The sequence below is a fragment of the Protopterus annectens genome, chromosome 2.part1 (assembly GCF_019279795.1).
Source record: "Protopterus annectens isolate FY-2018-M chromosome 2.part1, PAN1.0, whole genome shotgun sequence".
Lineage (NCBI taxonomy): Eukaryota > Metazoa > Chordata > Ceratodontiformes > Protopteridae > Protopterus > Protopterus annectens.
The window spans coordinates 946,146,047-946,169,688 of NC_056729.1; the positions used below are offsets into that span (position 1 = coordinate 946,146,047).

Here is a 23,642-nt window from a genome sequence, read left to right on the forward strand (position 1 = left end):
TAGCACTGGATACAGCCTGAGACAAACTATTCCATGCCTCAGACATGTACTGGGAGCCAGAATAGTCCCCTTGCAGAAGATGTTGGCTGTAGTGCTTTTCCAGCATCATGCAAATGAGATAAGAACAGCCAAACCTCACATTCATTTTCTTTATTTCCCTTGTTTGAGCAAAGGCACACACCGTGCAAATAGCGGCCAAAAAAAACATAAAAAGGAAAAGTAGTTGAAATGAACACTACAAAATGTTTGTTAGTACACATGAAAAATTTTTACATAGGCCTGGATTTGAACTGCCACTCCATTGAACCTTCAGAACACAGTAAGGGTGTTTTATCCATCTTTGTCATACAAACAGCTTTGCAGCAGGGAACTGAAATTGTTCTGCATACAACAAACTGTAACATCATCTACAAGCATCTACAGTACAAAGAAACCACATAACAGCTATTTGCACATGTATAACTTTCAGATGTAGTGAACTTAGTGATCACATAACCATTTATGACTATTGCTTACAAAAATGCAGCTCTGTCTTACCCTGTGTTTGTTGCTTATTTTTGTCTTATAAGATCAGTAACCTGAGGCATGCAGTCTGTAAGGAATTCTATATCCTTGTCCTTAAAATGTGTGAGGATATTAAATGCAATGATATACAGTTTTCAACACATGAAGAGGAGGTTGGATGTTAATGACCAGAACCTGTGAATTATGTGCTGCTTACATTCATTTCCAAACTTAATAAAATTACTTATATAGACTTTTTAAGTCTAACCTGACACACCCACTGTAGGTAGGGTTTTCTGCATTGCTGTCATGTTTTCCTTTGCCTTACCAGTAATCATTCAGTCACAGTCCTTTAGCAACAAACACTGAGGGATTGCCTGCACTATGTTTAGCTACATGGAGCCAAGCAAATCAGCAATTCTAATTAGTTCACACCTTATTTGCATCTTCACCATGCTAACAGCCCTGAATCTACACCATAAAAAGGCAACCATGTAGCTAGGGAACCTAAAGGTGAGGAGACTTCTTTATGTGGAGAACACAGAAGAGGCTATTGCCTGGAGATGTATCTGCACAGAAGACTACTGAACATGAGAAGGTATGCTTGCATTTTTCAGCGATATACAGCAAATGCTAAAATTTAATTTAAGAAAACTCTGTTTCATATTTACATAAATATAGTAATTAGCAGTTGCTTCTGTTACCTGTATGCATGGGCATGGTTGTCAGGGCATTTTACAGGTATACATGATTGCTAGTACCTTAAAATGGAATATTCTATATTAAATCTGTACACATGTTTTAGGGGCAGTTCATTTGATAGCATTTTTAGCATTTCACTGATGGTTTGTTAGCAAAACATGTCATTTTCCTGTTCTTTTGAGGGTGGGGATAAAGCTGCATTTTTGTTTTGCACAAACAAGGATATGTTACTATTGTTACTCTCTTTTGTTTTGCATCCAGCCATGGTTTGTGTGTGAATGTAACATGTTACACCCACACAATTGCTGTTGTTCATATTTCAAATATCAATACTGTTTTATGTTTCTCCAGTGGGCTATACTGAAATGCTACCATTTCTTTTTTATCTGCAGAGGGGTGTTTTTTAGTTATTTGACCATTTTTATATTATCCTTTTGTTGTGTTTTAGGACACCTAGCACTATGGCACCCAGGCATCTCAATCCCCGAAAACCACACTTCAGTGAGCCTGAGAATCAGATAATTGTGGAAGCTTTTAGGTGACATGGTGCCTTTCTGCTTGAGACTGGACATGGAGACATGTCAGGCAGAATGCAAATTTGGCAGCAGATAGTTGCAGATGTGAATGCAGTAGGCAGCCACAGCAGGACATATGATTAGGTGCACCATAGGGCAACTGACATGCTCTCATTTGCACAGAGGACAGCAGCTGCAGTGGCCCATGATCAGATGGGTATGGGGGGGGCTGCTACAGAACCACCACTAACAGTAAATGAAGAGTCCCTGTCCACTATCAGGGATCTAGACAGCTCCCAGGAAAGTGCAGAGCATCATGTTCTTGGCATTGGTGCTCCTGTTTCAAGTACAGCAAGTATGTCCCAGGAGGAGCTTCCAGATAGGCTTATGTTTCTCAGTTGTTAAATACTGTTATATAGTTACATTGGTATGTTAGTTCTTTTTAACAAGAAATTGGTCAGGGGGGATTGTAGATTGCTACAGTTAACAACATATTCAGATTGATTACACATGGGGAATAGGTTGGACTTGTCATCCAATTTCTTGTTGAAAGTATAGTTAATGGACATATAAAGGGCAAAAGGTTTTACCCCCCAGTGTTACTGTTAATTGGGATGATGTCCTTACTTTTGCGTAATGTCTTCCAGGATCATCCAGCATAGGGAACATACTATCATCTGCATGTGGTAAGCCAAACATTTTTATGTCAGTTCTGATGAACGGTTCAAAGAAAAATGTAGTGTGTGATGTGGGTGTCAGGACTGTTTTGCGTATTGCTGTACTGTCTGTAATAGTGGCACCACTGTTAGTTTGTTAGCATGTATTGGACTACAGAGATTGGAGACTGTAAATTGGTGGCAGGGGAAAGTGTAGTTAGGCAGCATAGGATGGTGGTTTGTAGGATGACATTGGTGATCAAGAAGAGGAGGATGAGTGTGAGGGCAGCACCAAGGATCAAATGGTTGAAATTGAAAAAGGGTAATTGTGAGGTGATGTTCAGGGAAAAGTTAAGACAGGCACTGAGTGGCAGTGAAGAGTTACCGAATAGCTGGGTAACTACAGCAGAGCTAGTAAGAGAGATGGCTAAAAAGGTGCTTGGTGTGACATCTGGAAAGAGGAAGGAGGACAAGGAGACCTGGTGGTGGAATGAAGAAGTACAGGAGAGTATACAGAGAAAGAGGTTGGCGAAAAATAAGTGGGATTGTCAAAGAGATGAAGAAAGTAGAGGTTGGCGAAAAATAAGTGGGATTGTCAAAGAGATGAAGAAAGTAGACAAAAGTATAAGAAGATGAGGTGCATGGCAAAGAGAGAGGTGGCGAAGGCTAAGGATAAGGCGTATGAAGAGTTGTATAAAAGGTTGGACACTAAGGTGGGAGAAAAGGACCTGTACCAATTGGCTAGACAGAGGGACCGAGCTATTAAAGATGTGCAGCAGGTAAGAGTGATAAAGGATAATGAGGGAAACGTACTCACAAGTAAGGAGAGTATATTGAGCAGATGGAAAGAGTACTTTGAGGGGTTGATGAATGAAGAGAATGAGAGGGATAGAAGGTTGGATGATGTGCAGATAGTGAATCATGAAGTGCAGTGAATTAGCAAGGAGGAAGTAAGGATAGCTATGAAGAGGATGAAGAATGGAAAGGCTGTTGGTCCAGATGACATACCTGTGGAAGCATGGAGGTGTTTTGGTGAAATGGCAGTGGAGTTTTTAACTAGATTGTTTAATGAAATCTTGGAAAGTGAGAGGATGCCTGAGGAATGGAGAAAAAGTGTTTTGGTACCGATTTTTAAGAATAAGGGTGATGTGCAGAGCTGTAGTAACTACAGAGGGATTAAACTGATCAGTCACAGCATGAAGTTATGGGAAAGAGTAGTGGAAGCTAGGTTAAGAAGGGAGGTGATGATTAGTGATCAGCAGTATGGTTTCATGCCAGGAAAGAACACTACAGATGTGATGTTTGCTCTGAGAGTGTTGATAGAGAAGTACAAAGAAGGTCAGAATGAGTTGCATTGTGTCTTTGTGGATTTAGAGAAAGCATATGAAATGGTGCCTAAAGAGGAGTTGTGGTATTGTATGAGGAAGTCAGGAGTGTCAGAGAAGTATGTAAGAGTGGTACAGGATATATACGAGGGTAGTGTGACAGTGGTAAGGTCTGCGGTGGGAGTGACAGATGCGTTTAAGGTGGAGTTGGGATTACATCAAGGATCAGCTCTGAGACCTTTCTTATTTGCAGTGGTGATGGACAGGTTGACAGACAAGATCAGACAGGAGTCCCCGTGGACTATGATGTTTGCAGATGACATTGTGATCTGTAGTGAGAGTAGGGAACAGGTGGAGGAGAACCTGGAGAGGTGGAGATATGCTCTAGAGAGAAGAGGAATGAAGGTCAGCAGGACTAAAAATATATGTGTGTGAATGAGAGGGAGGATAGAGGAATGGTGAGGATGCAGGGAGTAGAGGTGACAAAGGTGGATGAGTTTAAGTACTTGGGATCAATAGTTCAGAGTAATGGTGAGTGAGGAAGAGAGGTGAAGAAGAGAGTACAGTCAGGATGGAGTGGGTGGAGAAGAGTGTCAGGAGTGATTTGTGACAGACGAGTACCAGTAAAAGTGAAAGGGAAGGTCTACAAGAGGGTAGTGAGACCAGCTATGTTATATGGGTTGGAGACAGTGGCATTGACAAAAAGGCAGGAGTCAGAGCTTGACGTGGCAGAGTTGAAGATGTTAAGATTTGCACTGGGTGTGACGAGGATGGACAGGATTAGGAATAAGTATATTAGAGGGTCAGCCCAGGTTGGAAGGTTTGGAGGCAAAGCCAGAGAGGCAAGATTACATTGGTTTGGACATATGCTGAGGAGGGATGCAGAGTATATTGGGAAAAAGATGCTAAGGATGAAGCTGCCAGGTAACAGGAAAAGAGGGAGTCCTAAGATAAGGTTTATGGATCTGTTGAGAGAGGACATGCAGGTGGTTGGTGTGATGGAGCAAGATGCAGAGGACAGGAAGAAATGGAACCGTTGATCTGCTGTGGCGACCCCTAATGGGAGCAGCTGAAAGAAGAAGAAGTAGTGCAGGCATTATTTTTTTCCTGTGTGTTGCTTATTATCACAGGTGTTCCTGACAGTAGAAGTGTAGGACTTCTACCATCTGATGTCAGAGTATCATCAGACTCTAATGATGATGATGGTGGCAAAACAGGGGTACAGTTGGGGGGCATGCAGAGGTTGAATCTAACACTGAGGTTGACATACAGCCATGCCCTGTAATTCTATGAGACACAAACAGTAGGCCTATGCCTACCCATTCCAGTGAGCCCTCAGATATTGGATAGGTGGAGGATGAGATAATCGATCAGGGAAGTGTGATTACTGCGGCTTCAGTACCTGTTGACTCTGGCTGTAGCCAAAGTAGCCAAAGTGTGGGTGAGGTGCCACACTGGAGGGTTGTTAGGAGTACATGGAAGAGTCCTGCTGTCCATTCTCCACTTGTTCCAGCTGTCTCTTCCCGTGCCACTCGATGTATGTTTAGGGTCATCATGGGGGCACAGTTATATTCCCATAGGTCCTCCAGAGAAATGCTTAGGGTTGTAGATGTGGCACAGGCTGACAGCCATGACTGCCACCACCATCTTGAGGATTCAGTGGATCAGATGACTGACACACTGGAATGGACAGTGTCTTTGATGAAACATCTGCTGAGAGGGGGGATGACATCCTTCTGGGCATAAGTCAGCTACATCATTTGCTGTTAGCCAAAGTGGCTATGCCCGATCATAGTGGCAGTACTTCCACTGCTCTATCAGTGGTTGAGCTGTCCACAACAACACATGGCAGGCCACGGGGCTGTGGTCCTGGGCATCATCCAGCAGACATCAGTCATGTCCAGGTAGCAGCAGTGCATCTCACTGTGGGCGCGGATGTGCCAGTGCAACTCCTGGCAGAGCCAGTTCTCATGGTCAGGTACGACAGTGATGAACTGACACCGCTACCATGCCTGGCTCACACCTGTCCAACATAACAAGACGTAGAGCTAGCACAGAGCTTGGTTCTGTTCATGCAGACACTCACACACCAATTTCACTTGGAGACCCATACATACACACACACAGCAGTTACATGGATCGGCTGTGAAGCTTAAAACTCATTTTGTCTCTCTGGCCATTTGTTAGTTTTTCCAAATGTCTGCCTGCTTCCCTTTCTTACTCACACACACTCACCTATTTTTTTTTGTCAGCTTAGGCTTTCAGCCCACCAACACAATACCCTGTGCAAGTGATGGTAACTGTGCCATATCCTTGTTTTCTATCTTTTGGATTTAGGGATACATAAGCTTTGTGTCTGATGCTCAGGGTGCATGGCTGACTTAGTACTTAGCATATCTGCATGTGTGATGTTGACTTGGTAATTGCACCTTTGACTGATATTGGTCTTAAAAAGTTAGACAGTTAACAGGATCAAACTTTTTTGCATCAGTATTCTTAATGATCGTGTGTGTGAAGTCTGAAACTGTAATGTGTCTCATTACTTTCTACCTTGTCTATTTAATGATTTTCCTGTACGGACATAGGGTGTTAAACTCCATCACTACATTTCAGAGTTATGACTGTGTGAATCTTTGATTTCCAAGGCCTACTACTTAATAATGGACACATGTAAGTCATATGAGTCTCTGCTGTCACATGTTAAGGTCATTTCTGTACAAGTCACCCACCTTTCATTTGCTCACACTGCCAAGTAACAACATACAAGCCTATGCCAGCCATTCATACTATTACACAATACACTCCAGGTTCAACACTTACCTTGTAAATCCAGCAGTTGCAAGAGTTTTAGTTCAGGGCTAATTCTGTCTGTTGCTAGCAGTACATAGCCATTACATGGGTAGGTGAAGGATGTAAGCATTGCCTGGCATCAATGTTACTATATGTATATGTGTAGGAGGAAAGTTTTAGCCCCTTAGGTGGTGTGTGCGCTTTGCATTGTCTTTTAGCCAATGTGAGGGCATATTGAGCATGCCTATGTCTGCCTACACCCACAGCAGCTGCTGGTTCCCCTTCTGACTTCTCAGCTACACGTGGCTGTGGTGGCCTTGCCATTGGTAGAAGGATGTGTGCCCCTTCCCATTGTTGATCCTGCTGAAGCTGTTTTCTCATGATGATGTTCTGTAGCATGGTGCTTACAATGTATATTTCAGTACATGTATGTGGTTTGTACTGCAGGGTGCCCCCAGATGTATCTAGGCACCAGAACTGTGACTTCAGCAGCCCAAACACATGCTCTATAATATTTCTAGTTTGAGCATGTGCCTAATTATGATGTTCTTCAGCAGGGGTGTGTGTGTGTGTGTGTGTGTGTGTGTGTGTGTGTGTGTGTGTGTGTGTGTGTGTGTGTGTGTGTGTGTGTGTATGTGTGAGCATTTCTGATGGGCGTCATCAGCCATGGTTCCGTGCATAACCTGCATCCCCCAGTACATGACCCTGTGGTATATCCCCCTAGTGAACATCTGATATATTTGGTAGGTGTGCCAGATATGTGAGTTGTGTTTACTGCCTGGGTTGCCAGCAGACACATTCAGGATGATTTCCTTGGCATAACACATGACTTGGCAGTTAAAATGAAAGCCCTTTCTATTTATGTAAAGCCTTTGCTATTCCCCAGGTGGCACCTTAATTTCTACATGTGTGCAATCTATGGCACCCAGTACTTCCGGGTAGTGTGCTACAGGGTAGAACTCTTGCATATTTATGGCCCTGTTCTCAGGAGTGCAAGGAAAATATGTGTGATCAGTGGCATGTTGGAGCACAGCATTCAGGAACTGATGGAGCATCCTGGATACTGATGCATGTGACACCCCCTGCTTGTCTCTGAAAGGTACCTGCAGCTAAAATTTTACACATACCTTTTGTCTCCACTGGTATAGATTCCCCTCAGTTTGCCCTGGCACTGAGTTGAGGACAATGGAGGTTCCTATAGTGTGTCTCTATCCACCCTGTAGTGCTCTACAATTTCTATGTCATGTAAATTATGATAAGTTAAACGAGGTCTGAAAACTGTTCTCCTTCTTGGCCTTGGTCTATTAGAATTAGCAGAAGCAGCAGCAGCATAGACTTCAGCCTGTTCCTCATACACATGAATTAAAACCCATAATATTGTTTCTATGTAGATTCCTTTCTGTGGCTGTATTCCAATAGGTTTTGGAATTTGCAGGGAAAACCAGTACTGAGTCTACACAGTTGCTTTATAGCTTGTTGAATAGCTCCTCCATCTTGGATTGGTTGATTAGCATATAGTTCAGCTGCTTATGCTCAGCTACGCGCATGCAGAGCTGCTTAGTGAATCCAAAACAGTTTGCTACCATGTGTGCTTCACACTGCATCGTGCACAAAGTGTAAACAGACCTTGTAGGCTTTATGGAATCTCACCGAGAAAAAATATAAATTCTTTTAAGTTCTATGACAGTAAATTGACTTGCCACACCTTTTAACTTACTATATCTACTACTGTGTCATTTTATGAATGCATTGTCAGAATAAAATCAAGCTCAACATGCAGTAATTTATCTAAATGAAAATTGACATGAAAGAATTGTAAACTCATGTAAGGCACAAACAAATTATATATAAATATTATTTTTTCAGAAATGTACCAACAAGAACTACAACAGTGAAAAAAGTAGTGTTATGAAATATTTACACAATATATGTACTTTGCAGTAATGTGAAGAACCACAAATAATACTGTGATGTTTTCACAGGTTGTAACTGCCACTGGATCACTTGCTTTAGGGATTAATATGCCCTGTAAAAGTGTTGTGTTTGTGGAAGATTCTGTTTACTTGGATTCCCTAAATCTAAGACAGGTAAGCATTTATTTTTATGAATTTGCTTCATGTTAGACATAAATATGTTTGTATAGTTTTAACAGTGCATCACAATAGGACCATAATTGGTTGATAACAACTTAGAATAACATTCAGATTGATAGATATGTGAATGGAATCAGGAAATGGCCCCACCCCAACTTTTGTAGATGATCATGTAAGACAACGGAATTACTCTTCCACAGAGCTAGATTATAGGACAGTAAAGCAGTAAAGAAGGCAGAGAGAAAGAGAGTACATTGTAGTGCCAAAGAAGAAATTCATGTGACAGGTTTTGTAGTAGGATATGCCCAGTAGCAACACTATTACTTCAGTTCATTAAAACATTGGAACTGCTGGAAGTGCTGTGTGCTTCAAGAAAAGGGGCATTCAAGGGTAGGATAAGTCCTTTATTCAGAGGTGCAGAGTCCTTGGTGTTGGTCATTTTTAAGTAGGGGGGTGCATGGGGCACAGCATCTGTATGAGGGTGTGGGAGGCAAATACACCATTTTTGTGTGGTCTTGATAGCAACCTTGTTTGTGTAAGGCTGCTTTCATCTTTGATTTGTTCACAGCAGATTTCCTTTCATTTGGCTAAGTATGTGACATCGAGTCTACTTCACATCACTGAAATCCCATTTCACTGACTTTCATTTCGCCGAGACCAAATCACCTAAATTTCAAAATACTGACAACTCATTTCACCGAAAGCCTACAAAGCTAAATTTCAAAATACTAAATGGGAAACTATAGACAAATACACTCATAACACTAAAGACTACCTCTTTCCAGAACTTAAAAACTACTTACCCTATTAACAGAAACCAGACAGTATAAAAACAAACTAAGTGAGAGCTTTGCCCCCCCACACCCCGATGTGGGAGGCTGTGCTTCCCACACTCTCCTTAACTATATATACTTACTCCAGGATCACACTATGGTGGGGAAAAGGGCATATAACTTTTACTTGCCTTACAGTACTCTACACACTGCCACTACTGCTGGGAACACACAAAACATCCGCTATATTACTTTGGATACTTCCCATACAAATGTAAAAAGACATAACCATATTTAGAAATAGTACAACACCATTTTCTACATGACTATCTGTATTCTGACAGTCAGCATTGTAAGTTACAGAAATTCTTTTTATCATAAACAAGTCAAAGGTGAGTGGAAAACCCACATCAAGTGTATGGCTTACAATTCAGTGAAATGATATTCAGTCAAATGAATTTTCAGTATTTTAAAAATTAGGTGATTTGGTCTCGGTGAAATGAAAGCCAGTGAAATGGGATTTCAGTGATGTGAAGTAGACCTGTTACATCATGTGTAGAAACCTGAATTTCACTTTTCTCATGTATAAGTGACAAGAAGCTTGATGGTGTGCAAAGGCATGGGGTTATTGGATCAGAGTATGCGGTGGTGGTGGAAAGTTCTAGCAGGACAGAGAAACAGTATGGATGACTATTTATTCTAATCCAAGGTTCCCTGGAAGAACTCCTGAGATAGAAGCCTTTATTGTGTTGAAAGGTCAAAGTAGTTGGCTACATTTTAGAGAGATATTGATGACATTACTATGTTATTATAAAATTAATTTAGGGAAAATGGTTTGTGTAGACTTTTTATGTATAAAAGTAAGTAAAGGCTATTACAGCAAGAAAGTTAATGGGGAAAGTGGTAGATGTCTGAACATCAGTAGAAACACAATAGTCATTTTTTGTTAATTGCTATGGTAAGGGTTGAGTAAAAATACTAAATACTGGTAAAGTTTACTTTTTCTTTTTTTAAAAATGTAATTACAGTCACATAACTTTAATGGCATGGGTATACATATAGTTATACAAAAGAAAACAAGCCATTGTAAACATTTTTCATTAGTTTCCTGCATTACATATCTGGTTTCATTCTTAAAAATTAACATTCACTGCAGCATTGTTACATAATTTACTCAAGTCCTAATTTCCCTTAAAAGTCACTCTTCCTTCTCCTCCTCCTAAAAATGCATGTATTATTTCCATAAATATAATTTATTTCTAAGTAATTTGTTCCTTCTCTTTCTAAAGATCACACGTCCAATCCTTTTATTGTCTTTACAACATTCAGTATTTTGCTTACGGTTGTATAAGATTTTGCTTTCCATTTTGTAGTAATTGCTTTTTTGGCAGCCAACATAATTAACTCTGCAAGGCCCTAATACACCTAAGTAATTCAGATACTATTTTCCATTTCAGAAGTATCATTTTATCGCTCCTCCAACCTTTCTGGCAAAGTACTCTGTAGGGAATTTTTAAAATTTGACAACTCATTATATTCCAAAAAACATTTTCCCAATTGCTTCTTTCTTTCCCTTCACACCTCCAGTAAATGCTTTCTACCTGAGGAGAAATTATTTGAACTCTACGTAGACAGTAAAATGACCTTTGCAAATACCTCCATGCAAAAATCATAAATCTTCCAGACTTTAAGTACTTGAGAGTCATACAATTATCATCTCAATATTCCTTTTAATACTGCCTTTCCATTCTCTCTCTTGGTCTCTCTGCTCTATCTTTTCAGTATTTCATTTGGTTTTATTTGCTTTACTTCTTTTTTCTCAATTATTGTTATTGAATATTTTAACAACAAAACATTAATATATGTTAGAAATATTATAAAACAAATATACATATCTAAAATAAATTAATAAACAACAACTAAAATGACTATTTACAGTGGTATCTGCTATAAAATAAAGCTTTTTAAACAGAAAAAGAGTTGCAGTAAGAGTAGTTATTAGTTAATTATTAAAGTCTGTTTATCCAGCAGTTCTTTGAATTTCAGCCATATGTTATATGAAGAGGTGATTTGAGATGTCCTTGTCTTGATTGTGATAAGTTCAAGATGACAGACTTCAGTTGCCAATTTTACAGATTCCTTCATAGTAGGAGTAGTCTAATTATTCCAGTTCATGGTGATGCCTTTTCTTGCTAATGTTAAGATACTCCATAAAAGAGGGTATTTTATTTTTGTGACACAAGTAGGAATAGGTGTATTAAATAAAATAAGAGATTTGTTCAACATAAATTTATCAGTAAAAACAGACTGCAAAAAAGAATGCATATTATCACAATATGTTTTTAGTTTTATATAATCATAAAACATATATTGCCAGTCAGCTTTAACATTTAGTTTACATCTCCAGCATCCTGTGTCTTTATTGTGTATCATTTCAACTTTATGTGGTGTGATAAAGGTTCTATGTAAGAACCTCTAAGAGAATATCCTCCACCTAAGTGATGAAGTAGTTTGTTTTGAAGATTGGAGTATTAGTTTTTTATCATCTTCACTTGGTGAATTATTATTATTAACAAGTCTAAAATAGTCCCAACAGGTTTCTCTGTAACTTGCTGTTGATTTCTTAAGTACCTTATATATTTTAGATATAAGTCCCTTTCCAGTTATACTCTGGTGCATTAGAATAATGAGTAAATCAATGAATGTGGGGAAATAATTTCTAACTATTGGTTGCATTATATTAATCTTTTATTCAACTAATTGTCCACAGTTATGAATTTCTAGCCACATGTCTTTACTTAAATCAAACTTATTAATAATATGGTCAACATTTTGTAGCTTCACATTGTCTAGTAATTGATACCGGTCTTTATCTTTGAGTGTAGTCATTATTATTAAATTAAATGTATTAATACTGTTTTGAGTATAGGCAATTGGAAATACAAAAAAAAAATCCATGCTTTATATTCAGGTTTCCTGAAAATGAAAAATTTAAAAGAGGTTATTATCATATTAATATAATAAGAGTTAAGTGGTTTGTTTTTGTTTTCTGTAAAATAGTCTTGTACTAACCAATGACATTTATTAATAGCTATTTTAGTATGATATGAGTTTGTGTAAATTATCAGATTTGCCCCAGATATTTCCCTGGATATCTTGCCATTTGGTATTATAATTGTTATTTAGCCAATAAATTACTGTCTTAACAATGGAGGATAAGGAATATATTTCTAAATATGGAAGGCCAATACCACCCAATGTCCAATCTGTAATATGGTGGTATAAAGCCAATCTAGGCTTATTAGGGAACCATAGAAATCTCAGAAATAAAGAATCATACTATTTTATATTTTTTTGGGAGTGGGAGAGATAAAGATTGTATTGCATATAGAATTTTAGGAAGGATGCTCATTTTAATTAAGAAGAGTCTCTCTTCCATAGTGAAAGAAAATGTATTCCATTTATTAAGGGTTTGTTTTATGGAATTTAAGTTATTATTATAATTACGGGTTGTAATATCCTTGATATTTTCAGATAAGATTATCCCTACATAAGTGATGTTTACTATCTTTCACAATGTATTTATGTAATTTCTTATCTATTTTATTAATAATGTAATTAATATGTAGTATTTTAGTCTTATTCTCATTAAAACTGAGCCTCTATATATTCTGGAATATTTATGTTGCTTGGAATACTGCAGTAAGAGAAGAATTGCAATCAGTCAAAGTTAATAGGATGTCATAGGTTCATAGGTTGGTACTAGGCTATCAGCCCTAGGGCCTATACAAGCCTAGCCATAACAATTCCCTGGCTATTTCTTCCCACATTATGCCCATTACTTTCCTGGACCTCTGTCCAGCAGTGACACAGAGATGATCCCTGGGTGAATTTCCTTTCTCCCATCCACAGGTCAAGATTTCTTTTGAACAGGTCTAAAGAGGCACTCTGCTTGACATGGATGGGCAATCTATTCCAGAGTCTAGGAGTCTCTGGGTCAGGAACCTATCCCTCCAGCATGTTTTATTTATTGTGATGACAAGGTTTAGATCCTGGAGCGTGTAGCTCTGAGGGATTGGGATTTCTTGAGGTGTAGCATGTCCAACAGCTCTGGGTTTGACATGGCCTTGTATGTTAAGCAGAGATCACCTCTGAGTAGACGATATGCGACAGAGTAGAGCTGGAGTTTCTTCAATCTGGCAGCATCTGCTTTTGGCCTGTGATTCTTTTGGTGAGGAATTTTGAGGCCTTTCCAGTTGCTGCAGATGTCTTGAGAGATACATACCAAATGGGGCATTGTATTCTATAATGGGTCTAATGAGGGATGAGTACAGTGGGACAATGACCTCACTTTTTCTGGATGAAAAGCCCTTCATGATGAGGTGGGCCACATAGAAGGATTTCCTGACTGTTGTAGCAATGTGGTTGTCGAACGTGAGACCACTGTCCACCTGTGTCCCTAAGTCTCTTATCACACTTTCTGTGTTTAGTGTACTGCCACCTATATGGTAATTCATGGATACATGTTTTTCCCAAAGGGGATAACAATACATTTCTTGGCATTGAGCTTCAGCCCATGGCTCTGGCACCAAGCATCTGTTTCTGTGAGTCCCTTCTGTAGAGTATCCACATCATTTGGGATTCAATAATGGCTCCCAGTTTGCAGTCATCTGCAAACTTTGTCAGCCAGAGTCCCTTATGTTGACCTGTACTTCAGAGAAGTAGATGCCAAACAAGAGGGCCCCAGGACTGAACCCTGTGGTACTCCACTTGTCACTTGTCTGGAGCTGCATATGGAGTCAGCTACTTTTATAGTGTGGGTTCTAGCAGTAAGCCATTTAGCAACCCATTGGGTGACATAGGGATTATTGCCCAACTTAGTAAGTTTATCTATGATTCCAGAGTGGGGATGGTGTCAAAGGCGTTGGCAATGTCTAGATAGGCTGTCTGGACCCCTTTAGTCGTGTCCATGGCTTTGGAGACTGATTCAAAGAAGTTAATCAAGTTCAGGAGACAAGATCTTCCCTTCACAAACCCAAACTGGGTGGGGTCCAGTGTTTGAAGGTTGCCAATGTCTTTGTTTATAAGTTCCATGATAATACGCTCCATGGCCTTGCAGATAAGGCCTGTCAGACTGATGGGACGGTAGTTTCCAGGATCCAAGGTGGATCCCCTTGTGGATTGGGATAACTGTAGCTCACGCCACTCAGTGGGCACGGAACCTGTGGTGAGGCTATGATTAAACATGACACTTAGGTGAGGTGCCAGTTCATCATTGTAGTTCATGTAGTACACAGCCGGGATGTCATCTGGTCCCATGGATGCTGTATTCTTGGCTTTAGAGAGTGCGTTTTGTACCTGTGTGGCCGTTATTACTGGAATTTGGCAATCTTCCGGGATAGAGATGGGCCATTTAGGGGTGAAAGGGGTGAAGTTGGCACTGAACCGATCTGCCAGGATATTGGCAATATCCTTTGGATCAGTATATTTAATGCCATTCTGTTTTAGCTCAGAGCAGATCTGAGCATTGCCATTTAGATTTTTGACATAGTTATAGAATGCTTTGTGGTTGTCTTTGGAATCTTTGGCAATTTTATTTCATCTCAGTTTCTTACTGAGGCTAGTAAGGGAGTTTTTGCATCCTGAAAGTTTGTTTATGGCAGGGGACCACCAGATTGGCTATCATGTTTTGGGGATTAAATCATTATTAGTATGCCTGTAATGTTTTTATTTGCTCTTATATACTTTGAAAAAGGTTCCATAACTAGAGCAAAAAGCAATGGGGACAAGGGACAACCCTATTTAGTACCTTTAGTGATCATGATTGATTGGGAGTGCATGAGCCTATCTCGATGTATGAAAAGAGTTTTCATAGAGACGTTTGATTAATTGTAAGAAATTGTTTGAAAAATTACATTTCTCTAGTACTAATAGTAAATGCTCCCAATTAACTGAGTCAAATGCACTATTGATATCCAGACTAAGCAAAGCTAGCTCTTTTTTTTAATTATTAGTATAATCAGTTCTTTATAGTATTTTCTCAATATTATTATAGGTGTTCCTGTTCATTATAAAACCACTCTGATCATTGTTTTTCAACATTGGAGGGAACTTTTATTGTAGAGGCATAGATTCCCATGAATGCATTTAGTAGTAAAATTTGTCTTTATGAAGAAAATTGTGTTGAGTCCTTGTCAGGTTTTAAAACATGGGATAGTAGGGTGTATTTTCAGGATGGTGGTAACTTTGTAAGTCCTTTAACTATTGAAAATACCTCTAGTAAAATACTCAGAGGATCCTTAGTCATCATGTTGAATCTCTATAGTCATGTTGAAACTCTATAGTCACTGAACAAAACATACAATGTGAACTTGTCCTATCGCTCCTCCATTCTGTACTGATGAGTTTGGAACCAATCCACGGTTCCGACTTGGCTGTATACTAAAGCTCGACATCTTTAACCAGCTCGTGGCTTACTCCCTATCCCATGATGCTCTGTTGCCTTCCTCAGATCTCGTTTGCCACTGAAACAGATCGGGTGATTCTTCCAGCTCTGGCTAAGTTTCACAACTTTTTTCAATATATTTACACATTTATCTACACAGTAGTTTCGTTGTTTAATTCTATCAAGTAGTATATCGATTGCATTTCGTATTTACAGTGCTTATTTCAAGTGTGTGTTAAATTCTTGGCCATTTTTATTATTAAGGCTTAATTTTTTTCCCTATCCTGCTTTAACTGTCCTTGAGTGCCATTAGATTAGTGTATAGCTTAGTTTTCTTAGAGAAACATATATATCTATAGTGCTAACGCTTAATTTAGTTGTTTATTAAAACTTTGTGTATGTGTGACTGCATCTTTGTGTTTAGGCAGTCTTTTGGATTTTTTTTGCTTTTACTAATGTGCATTAGTAGTGTAAACTCCTTTTTGATATTTAGCTTGTTTTTAGTTAATGGGCTATTCTTCTTCTATGTGTGATTTTCCGCTTGTATATTAAGAGGTTGTTTAGTTGATAGTTTAGAGAGTTAAAAAAATATGAATAATAATATTTTTTCTATTCTGCTTATTACTTAGTAATCTCATTTAAATTTGAGAGTTTTTTGAGCTCGCTATAGTCTAGGGCTGTTCCTTATTTTTGGGTGATCCCTTTTCCTCTATTAGTGATCTGTTTTTTATGGTGTTAGACAGTTTTCACTGCTGTGGTTAATGGAAAAAGCTCATTTACATTAGAGAGCCTTTTTTCATTCCTATTTATATTGTGGTCTAGTAGCTGTTTTTTGGTTGTTACCATGTCAAAACAAGCTAAAGAAGTTAAGTTGGGCTTTAAAGGATGCCCTAAGAGTAGTCAGAAAATGACCATCACAGACGGCCATACAGATTGTGTTTATTACCTGGAAGCTATTCACTTGCAGGAGTCATGCTCAGTTTACCATTCCTTTAGCTCCAAGGTACTTCAAGAAAGAAAAAATAAATTAATACTGAGAGGACATGTGAAATCTTACTTCCAAGAAGCCTTGGAAAAGGGTCAAAGTTCCCTGAACAAACCAACTTCACCAACTCAGAAATCAGACACTTCAAAGTCTTCAAAAAGATCATCTCCTTCTACACCAGACCAATCAGAGCTGTTAAAAAATCTACAAAAATGTCTCCGATGACATCCAAATCTGGCACATCAGAGACACAGCCTACCTTTGCTCCATGACCATCAGAGCCACTGGTTCTCCAAGTGAGGAGCCAGTCCCCAGAACTGGAGCCGGTATCTCCCCCACATTATGGTCTCTTCTCTTACAGAGAACAGGATCTCCAGCTCCCTCTTCTCAATTCTCTAGCAACCTGTCAGACCTTGATGTGGATCGTGTGGTGCAGAGACTCTTAAGGACACCGGCATTGGCAAAACTTTGTTGGAACTGACCCAAAAGGGTTTGGGGCCGACCACACCTACCCCAACAACATCAATTCCTCCTTCGATCCGAGTTGAGGCTTCGGAGCCGGAATGTGCAGAACTGATAGTTGTGGAACCGTCAACACAAAGACCTGCTCCAGGTTTTTCGACTTTGACTGCTCAGACTACCTTGGCACTGTCTAGCAGCCGATACTCACCTGTTGGGTCTGGAGAGGTGAGTAAGGGAGAGTTTGTTTTGGATCTGCCCTTGCCTGTTGGTGCCTCGGTGCAGGTGTGCTTGGCTCCTATCTCTGCTTCAGAGCCAACCCCCATGGGGCCAGGAGGAATTTCTGGTTTCTCGGATCCGGGGTTCTCCTCAGGCCATGGGAGGGGGGGTCTTTTGAAGCTATGAGGAGAGCTCTGTCCCCTCGAACCTCCACACTTTCAGATCCAGCCATTCCTCCCCCAAAGGCACTGGTGTCTGCCTCAGCATTACAGATTCCACACAGACGTGAAGACCCAGAACCTCAGGACGCCTCAACTGGCAAACCTCTCTCTTCCGAAACCTCTCCAAAATGCTTGTCCGAGGAGGCCGCTCAGAAGAGGCTATACAAGAGGAAGCATCTGGACTCCCCACAAGAGTCAGTCACATCTGACACAGACCTTGATGACTCAGAAGGGTCTCCTCGGTCGCCCTCTTAAGAGGTCTCCTTTGCAGACATCCTAGAGATCCTTAAACAGAGAGGCGGCTGGAAGTCCATTAACCCTTCTGATGAGCAGTTTGTGTACCTGAAAGCTTTTGGGTCTCGCCCTTCCTCCACTTGGGTGTCTCTGCCTTTCAATGAACTTATGGAATTACTTTGTCGAAAGGAGTGGGAGTCTCCAGACACAGTGGAACCTGTCCCTAGATGGCCAAATAAGTTTATTTCATCCCCAGAAGACAAAGCTTTTCTCATGAAATGGGTCCCTGTAGATGCTATGGTGGTGGTGGCAGCCACCAAAAAGAAGTTATCCAAAACATCCACATCTGTTCATCCCCTGAAAAAAGACTCACAAGTGATGGACAGATACGGAAAGCGCATTTTTTCTTCAGCATCCTTTTCTCTCAGGTCATTGAATTATCTTACCCACTTCACTAGACTACAGAGAGATCTCCTAAAGAAGCTTGGAGATACTCTCCAGGGTTCAGTAGCTGCGGGGGTAGTGAATAAAGTGTCCTCCCAGCTCTCTACCCTTAACTCAGTAGTAAACTCCAACATGAGGCTCATGTCTTATGCAGCCGATGGAGCAAGGAGGTCAGCTGGTTCATGAATTGCACTTAGACATTCCTGGATGTGCTTGTGCAACTTTGCGGAACTCTCCAAATCATCCTTTATTAACATCCCCTTCAATGGCTCATCCCTGTTCAGACCTAAGGTCAAAGAGACACTCTCCAGGTGTGAACAAGAAGGAAAGACACTCTCTGCCATCAGAGTCCGTTTTTCCACACCTTCTGGACCCTATCCCAGGGGTCAAAAGGGAGGGAAAATGTGGTTTCAAAAATCCCAGAGAGCCTTTCAAGACACATGTTGTAAACCTTCCTCCAGGGGCAGAGGAGGAGGTAATAATGGGAGATGCCAGCCAAGCTGCAGAGGGGTCTGCAAAACCAGGGCGATCGAGAGTCTTTTTTTTGGTAAGCTCTTTCAGCGCTCCAGAAAGGAGACCCACCTGTCCCCCTCTGGAGACAGTCAGGGGTCACTTATCTTTGTACCCAGATGCCTGGCTAAAACTAACAGAAGACAAGTGGGTATAAAGTATCATATCCAGAGATTACTCCATACTATTTTTCATGCTGCCCCCACTAATAAAAAGAATTCTGGACATTCCACCCAGTCACAGGGAAAAAGCAACAGTAGAAGTCCAGGTTCACTCAGGTTCGTTTTAGTTCCAAAGAAGACAGGGGACTGGAGACCCATACTGTATCTCAGCAAACTAAACATAGCTGTAAAAAAGACAAAGTTTCAGATGCTCACACTGCAGTCAATACTTTCCTTTCTGGGAAAAGACAACTGGATGTGCTCTATCGATCTCCAGGATGTGTACTACCACATAAAAATGGACAGGCCATCCAGGAGTTATCTGCACTTTCGGCTGGGAGACAGTCATTACCAATTCAGAGCTCTGCCCTTTGGTCTCACTACAGCCCCTAGTGTGTTTACCAAATGCATGGCAGCAGTTACGACTCACCTGAGGTGTTTAGGATTCCTGGTGTTTCCATATTTAGATGACTGGCTCCTAACCGCCACCACCAGGCATCTGCTCACACAAGCAAGAGACACCACCTTGAATCTCTGTGCCCAGTTCGGGATTACAATAAACTACGAAAAGTCTGCCGTATTGCCATCTCAACATATCATCTTTATAGGCACAGAGTTAGGCACTACTACTGTGATGGTAAGGCTTCCACCAGACAGAATACATTCCCTTCGAGCGCAGGTTAATCTACTCCTCTCAAGACCAAAGACTCAAGCAAGGATAATTCTTAGAGTATTGGGCATAATGGCAGCAGCAATCACTGTAATCCCCTTAGCTCGAATGCACTTGAGGATCTTACAATGGCTACTATTCTCCCAATGGTCCATGCAGGAACTCACGCTGTCACATCAGATTTTGATAACAGAATCTTGCAGAAAGGACCTGCTATGGTGGCTGCACTCAGATCAAGTGAATTTAGGGCAGCCTTTCATTCTCCCATCTCCTATAGCCACCGTGACCACGGATGCCTCCCAGATATGGTGGGGGGGGTTATCAGGGAAGGAAAGCCAAAGGCATGTGGCAGGATCACAAGGCCCATTTGCACATCAATGTCCTAGAGATGATAGCTGTGCTTCTGGCACTGCAAGCACTTCAAGATTCTCTTCCGCTAGGGACAGTTGCAATCCAGACCGACAACATGTCAGTAGTTTGGTATATAAACAAGCAAGGAGGAACCAAATCTTATCCCCTTTGTCGAGAGGCACTGAGAGTATGGCAGTGGGCAACTTCCTCCCAATGCTTTGTGATAGCAATGCACATCCCAGGGAAATGCAACGTGATAGCAGACTAACTGAGCAGAGCAATCCTAATGCCTCACGAATGGTCCGTGAAACAAGAAGTGGTGGAAATGATTTTCCGCAAATGGGGCCACACTTGCTGCAATCTTTTTGCCATGTCCATGAACACAAAATGCAACAGCTACTTTGCCCTGATCCTCCCTCCGGGGGAATCCCCAAGGGATGCACTTGTACACGATTGACGCCTGGGTTTCCTCTATGCTTTCCCCCTTTCCATTGATAAGTTTTTTAGAAAGCCAGCATTTTGGGAAGGACCTTGATTCTAATAGCCCCTCACTGGCCTCGTCAAATTTGGTTCCTCTTCCTACGGCCTCATCTTTGGGAAGAGCCTTGGATTCTTGACCCAGTACCAGATCTACTCATTCATTCCTCAGGGGCTCTCCATCCATCCCTTCAGACCCTCAAGTTGATAGCTTGGCTGCTGCAATTCCAAAATTAGTCAGGCTATAAAACCTTTCATCTGCAGCTCAACATATCCTGATTTCTTCTCACAAGACATCTACAAAAAGACTATATCTCAGCAAATGGAAGAGATTTTCAGTCTGGGCCTTAGAAAATCATATTGACCCCTACTCAGCATCCATATCTTCCATTTTACTGTTCTTGACAAAACTTTTTAATGAGGGTGCAGCTGCAGCCACTATTCGAGTACAGTTGGCAGCAATCTCAAATTTTCATTCTGGAAATGAAGGACTGGATATTATGTCCTACAGACTATTAAAGGCATTTCTAAGAGGCACTAGTCTTTTAAGACCTCCCATCAAACCTCCACTACCTCCATGGGATATGAATTTTGTACTTTGTCAGATAATACTACCACCCCCCCTTTGAACCTGCGTCATCATATGAGTTAAAACTATAAACGTGGAAAACCATTTTTCTAGTGGCTATCACCTCAGCCAGAAGGGTTTCAGAATTACAAGCATTATCCATTAGACCACCCTATATGTTGTTCTACAGTGATAGGGTTTCACTACAAACAAACCCATCTTTCATACCAAAAGCACGTTCCACATCCAATTTGAATCAGTCCATAGACTTACCAGTATTCTTTCCCAAGTATGGCAGTAAGGCAGAATATATGCTTCATCCACTTGATGTTCATAGACAATTATGTTTCTATTTACACAGAATAAAAGACTTCAGGAAGACAGATCAGCTATTTGTATCATTTTTCAGATTGCAGGAAAGGTCTGCCAGTAGCAAAAACAATTCTATCGAGGTGGTTGTCAGACTGCATTTCCTTTACTTATAAGTCAGCGAATAAGCAGTTGCCAGAGAAAATAAAAGCTCACTGTACTAGGGCTGCCTCCACCCCTTCTGCTTTTCATGATAAATTACTAATAGATACCATTTGTGCAGCAGCCACTAGGGCCAAACCTCATACCTTTATCACTCATTAAAAAGTAGATTTGGCCTCTAGGGACAGGGCCTCATTTGGTTCCACTGTTCTGAAGAATATACTCCTGTGAGCCAATCAAGAAGAATGGTGCTAGGAATGCTGTCCCATCAATACAGAATGGAGGCGAGATAGGACAACTTCACATAAAGAAGTTATGTACCTACCATAACGTTCCATGTGAGTTGTCCATCTTGCCTTTATTCTTACGGCCCACCCTCTTGCCCCCAGCCTGGCTTCTTAAGTTACTGTTTGATACTCCTTTATGCTTTGACCCTTTTTCTGGTTTATTAATGATAGCTTATTTATACTAATAGAAGAGACATGCAAACAAGATCTGAGGAAGGCAACAGAGCATCATGGGATAGTGAGCAAGTCACGAGCTGGTTGAAGATCTTGAGCTTCAGTATACGGCTGAGTCAGAACTGAGGATTGGTTCCAAACCCATCAGTACAGAATGGAGGCGAGATGGACAACTCACATGGAACATTATGGTAGGTACATAACTTCTTTTTTTTCATCACTAAATGTATTTAGAATTTTAGGTGGAATTAAAGAATTTTTCCGTAAAATAGCCACCTCTCTACTCTTTTGTTTATAATGAGAGCTAATCAATACAAACTAGTGTTTATTATTAAGTCTGTCCAAATTTTCTTTTATTAAGTGTATTTCCTTAAAAAGATAACTTGGGAATGAAATATTTTTAAAAATTTGTATAAACTACCACTTTTACAACTATTATTAAGCCATTGATATTAATTGATATGCATTTCAAGTTGGTCATACTGCCGAAATATGAAAAAGTAAATAAGTATTACATATAGTACCCACATACATTTGTAAATAATATGGTTCTGAAAAATTATTATTGTATCTAGTGAACTTCTTACTCATAGATATAAATATAAGATAATTAAGATTGTTAACTGTAAACTTTCTATCAGGAATAGTACACACTAAAAAAAATAATAATTTGTAAACAACTATACATGCAATCTTCTTTTCCATCCCCTCATGGAGTTTAAAACTCCTGGTTTGAATAGCAATCCTATTCAAACACTGTCACCTAACCACAAATGAGTATCTAGCATCACTCTGCTACTTCTAGATTTATGATATATGAAAGGTCTAACATATTTAACAAAATTAAAAAGAGTTAGTATATACATAATATTTAGTTCATAAACATTAATTTGCTTGTTGTAAAACTTATAAACTGTAAAGTATAACAGATCTTGTAGTAATTTGGTTATATTCTATTTATAAGAGCCTGTATGGTATTATAATAAATCCAATCATTTCTTTCAGTTCTGAGAAAAGAGAGATTAACACAGATGAAAAAAAAATACCTATAACATTGTTTGTAACTATCATGCTGTATTACTAATATGCTACTGTATAGTATTGATAATGTCACTAACTTGCTAACTATTTAAGTTCAATTCTGACTACAAGATGTACATTCTTGGATATTATGGTAGACACGAGTGATATTTCAAAGAACAAATTAACTTCTCTGAGAAATGTTTTGTCTGTTTGTGATGACTTGCATATGTAATTATCATCAATACATGTCTCTTCTGTAAATAGGATTATATTCACTAGAACATACTATTAGATATAAAGTAATAAAAGAGCAACCATGATGTCTAAAATAACTAATAATATATTCCCAGAATTATATTTGTACTGAGGGATAACATATGACTCGCAGTACACCCACTACAGTCTTTTTAAGAGACATATACATTTCCAGCGTATCAAAATGACTGTGTAATTTTGTCTGACTTTGTGGAAAAACATGCCATTACTTTCATGATAGTCCTAAATCACCTTGTTCTATGGAAAGAAAATCATTATACCACTTAATTCTTGCCGTATTCTCCTTTAAAATAGCTTCATTAATTATGC

At 39.9% G+C, this 23,642-nt stretch overlaps 1 protein-coding gene across 1 annotated transcript in view; it reads left to right on the forward strand.

The window, feature by feature from the left end:
- LOC122794923 (probable ATP-dependent RNA helicase DDX60) overlaps positions 1 to 23,642 on the forward strand; it is a 2,818,219-nt gene that overhangs the window by 2,044,038 nt on the left and 750,539 nt on the right. Inside the window, exon 29 of the mRNA XM_044063516.1 lies at positions 8,475 to 8,579. Coding sequence (XP_043919451.1) covers positions 8,475 to 8,579 — 105 coding nt within the window. The remainder of the gene's footprint in view (positions 1 to 8,474; positions 8,580 to 23,642) is intronic.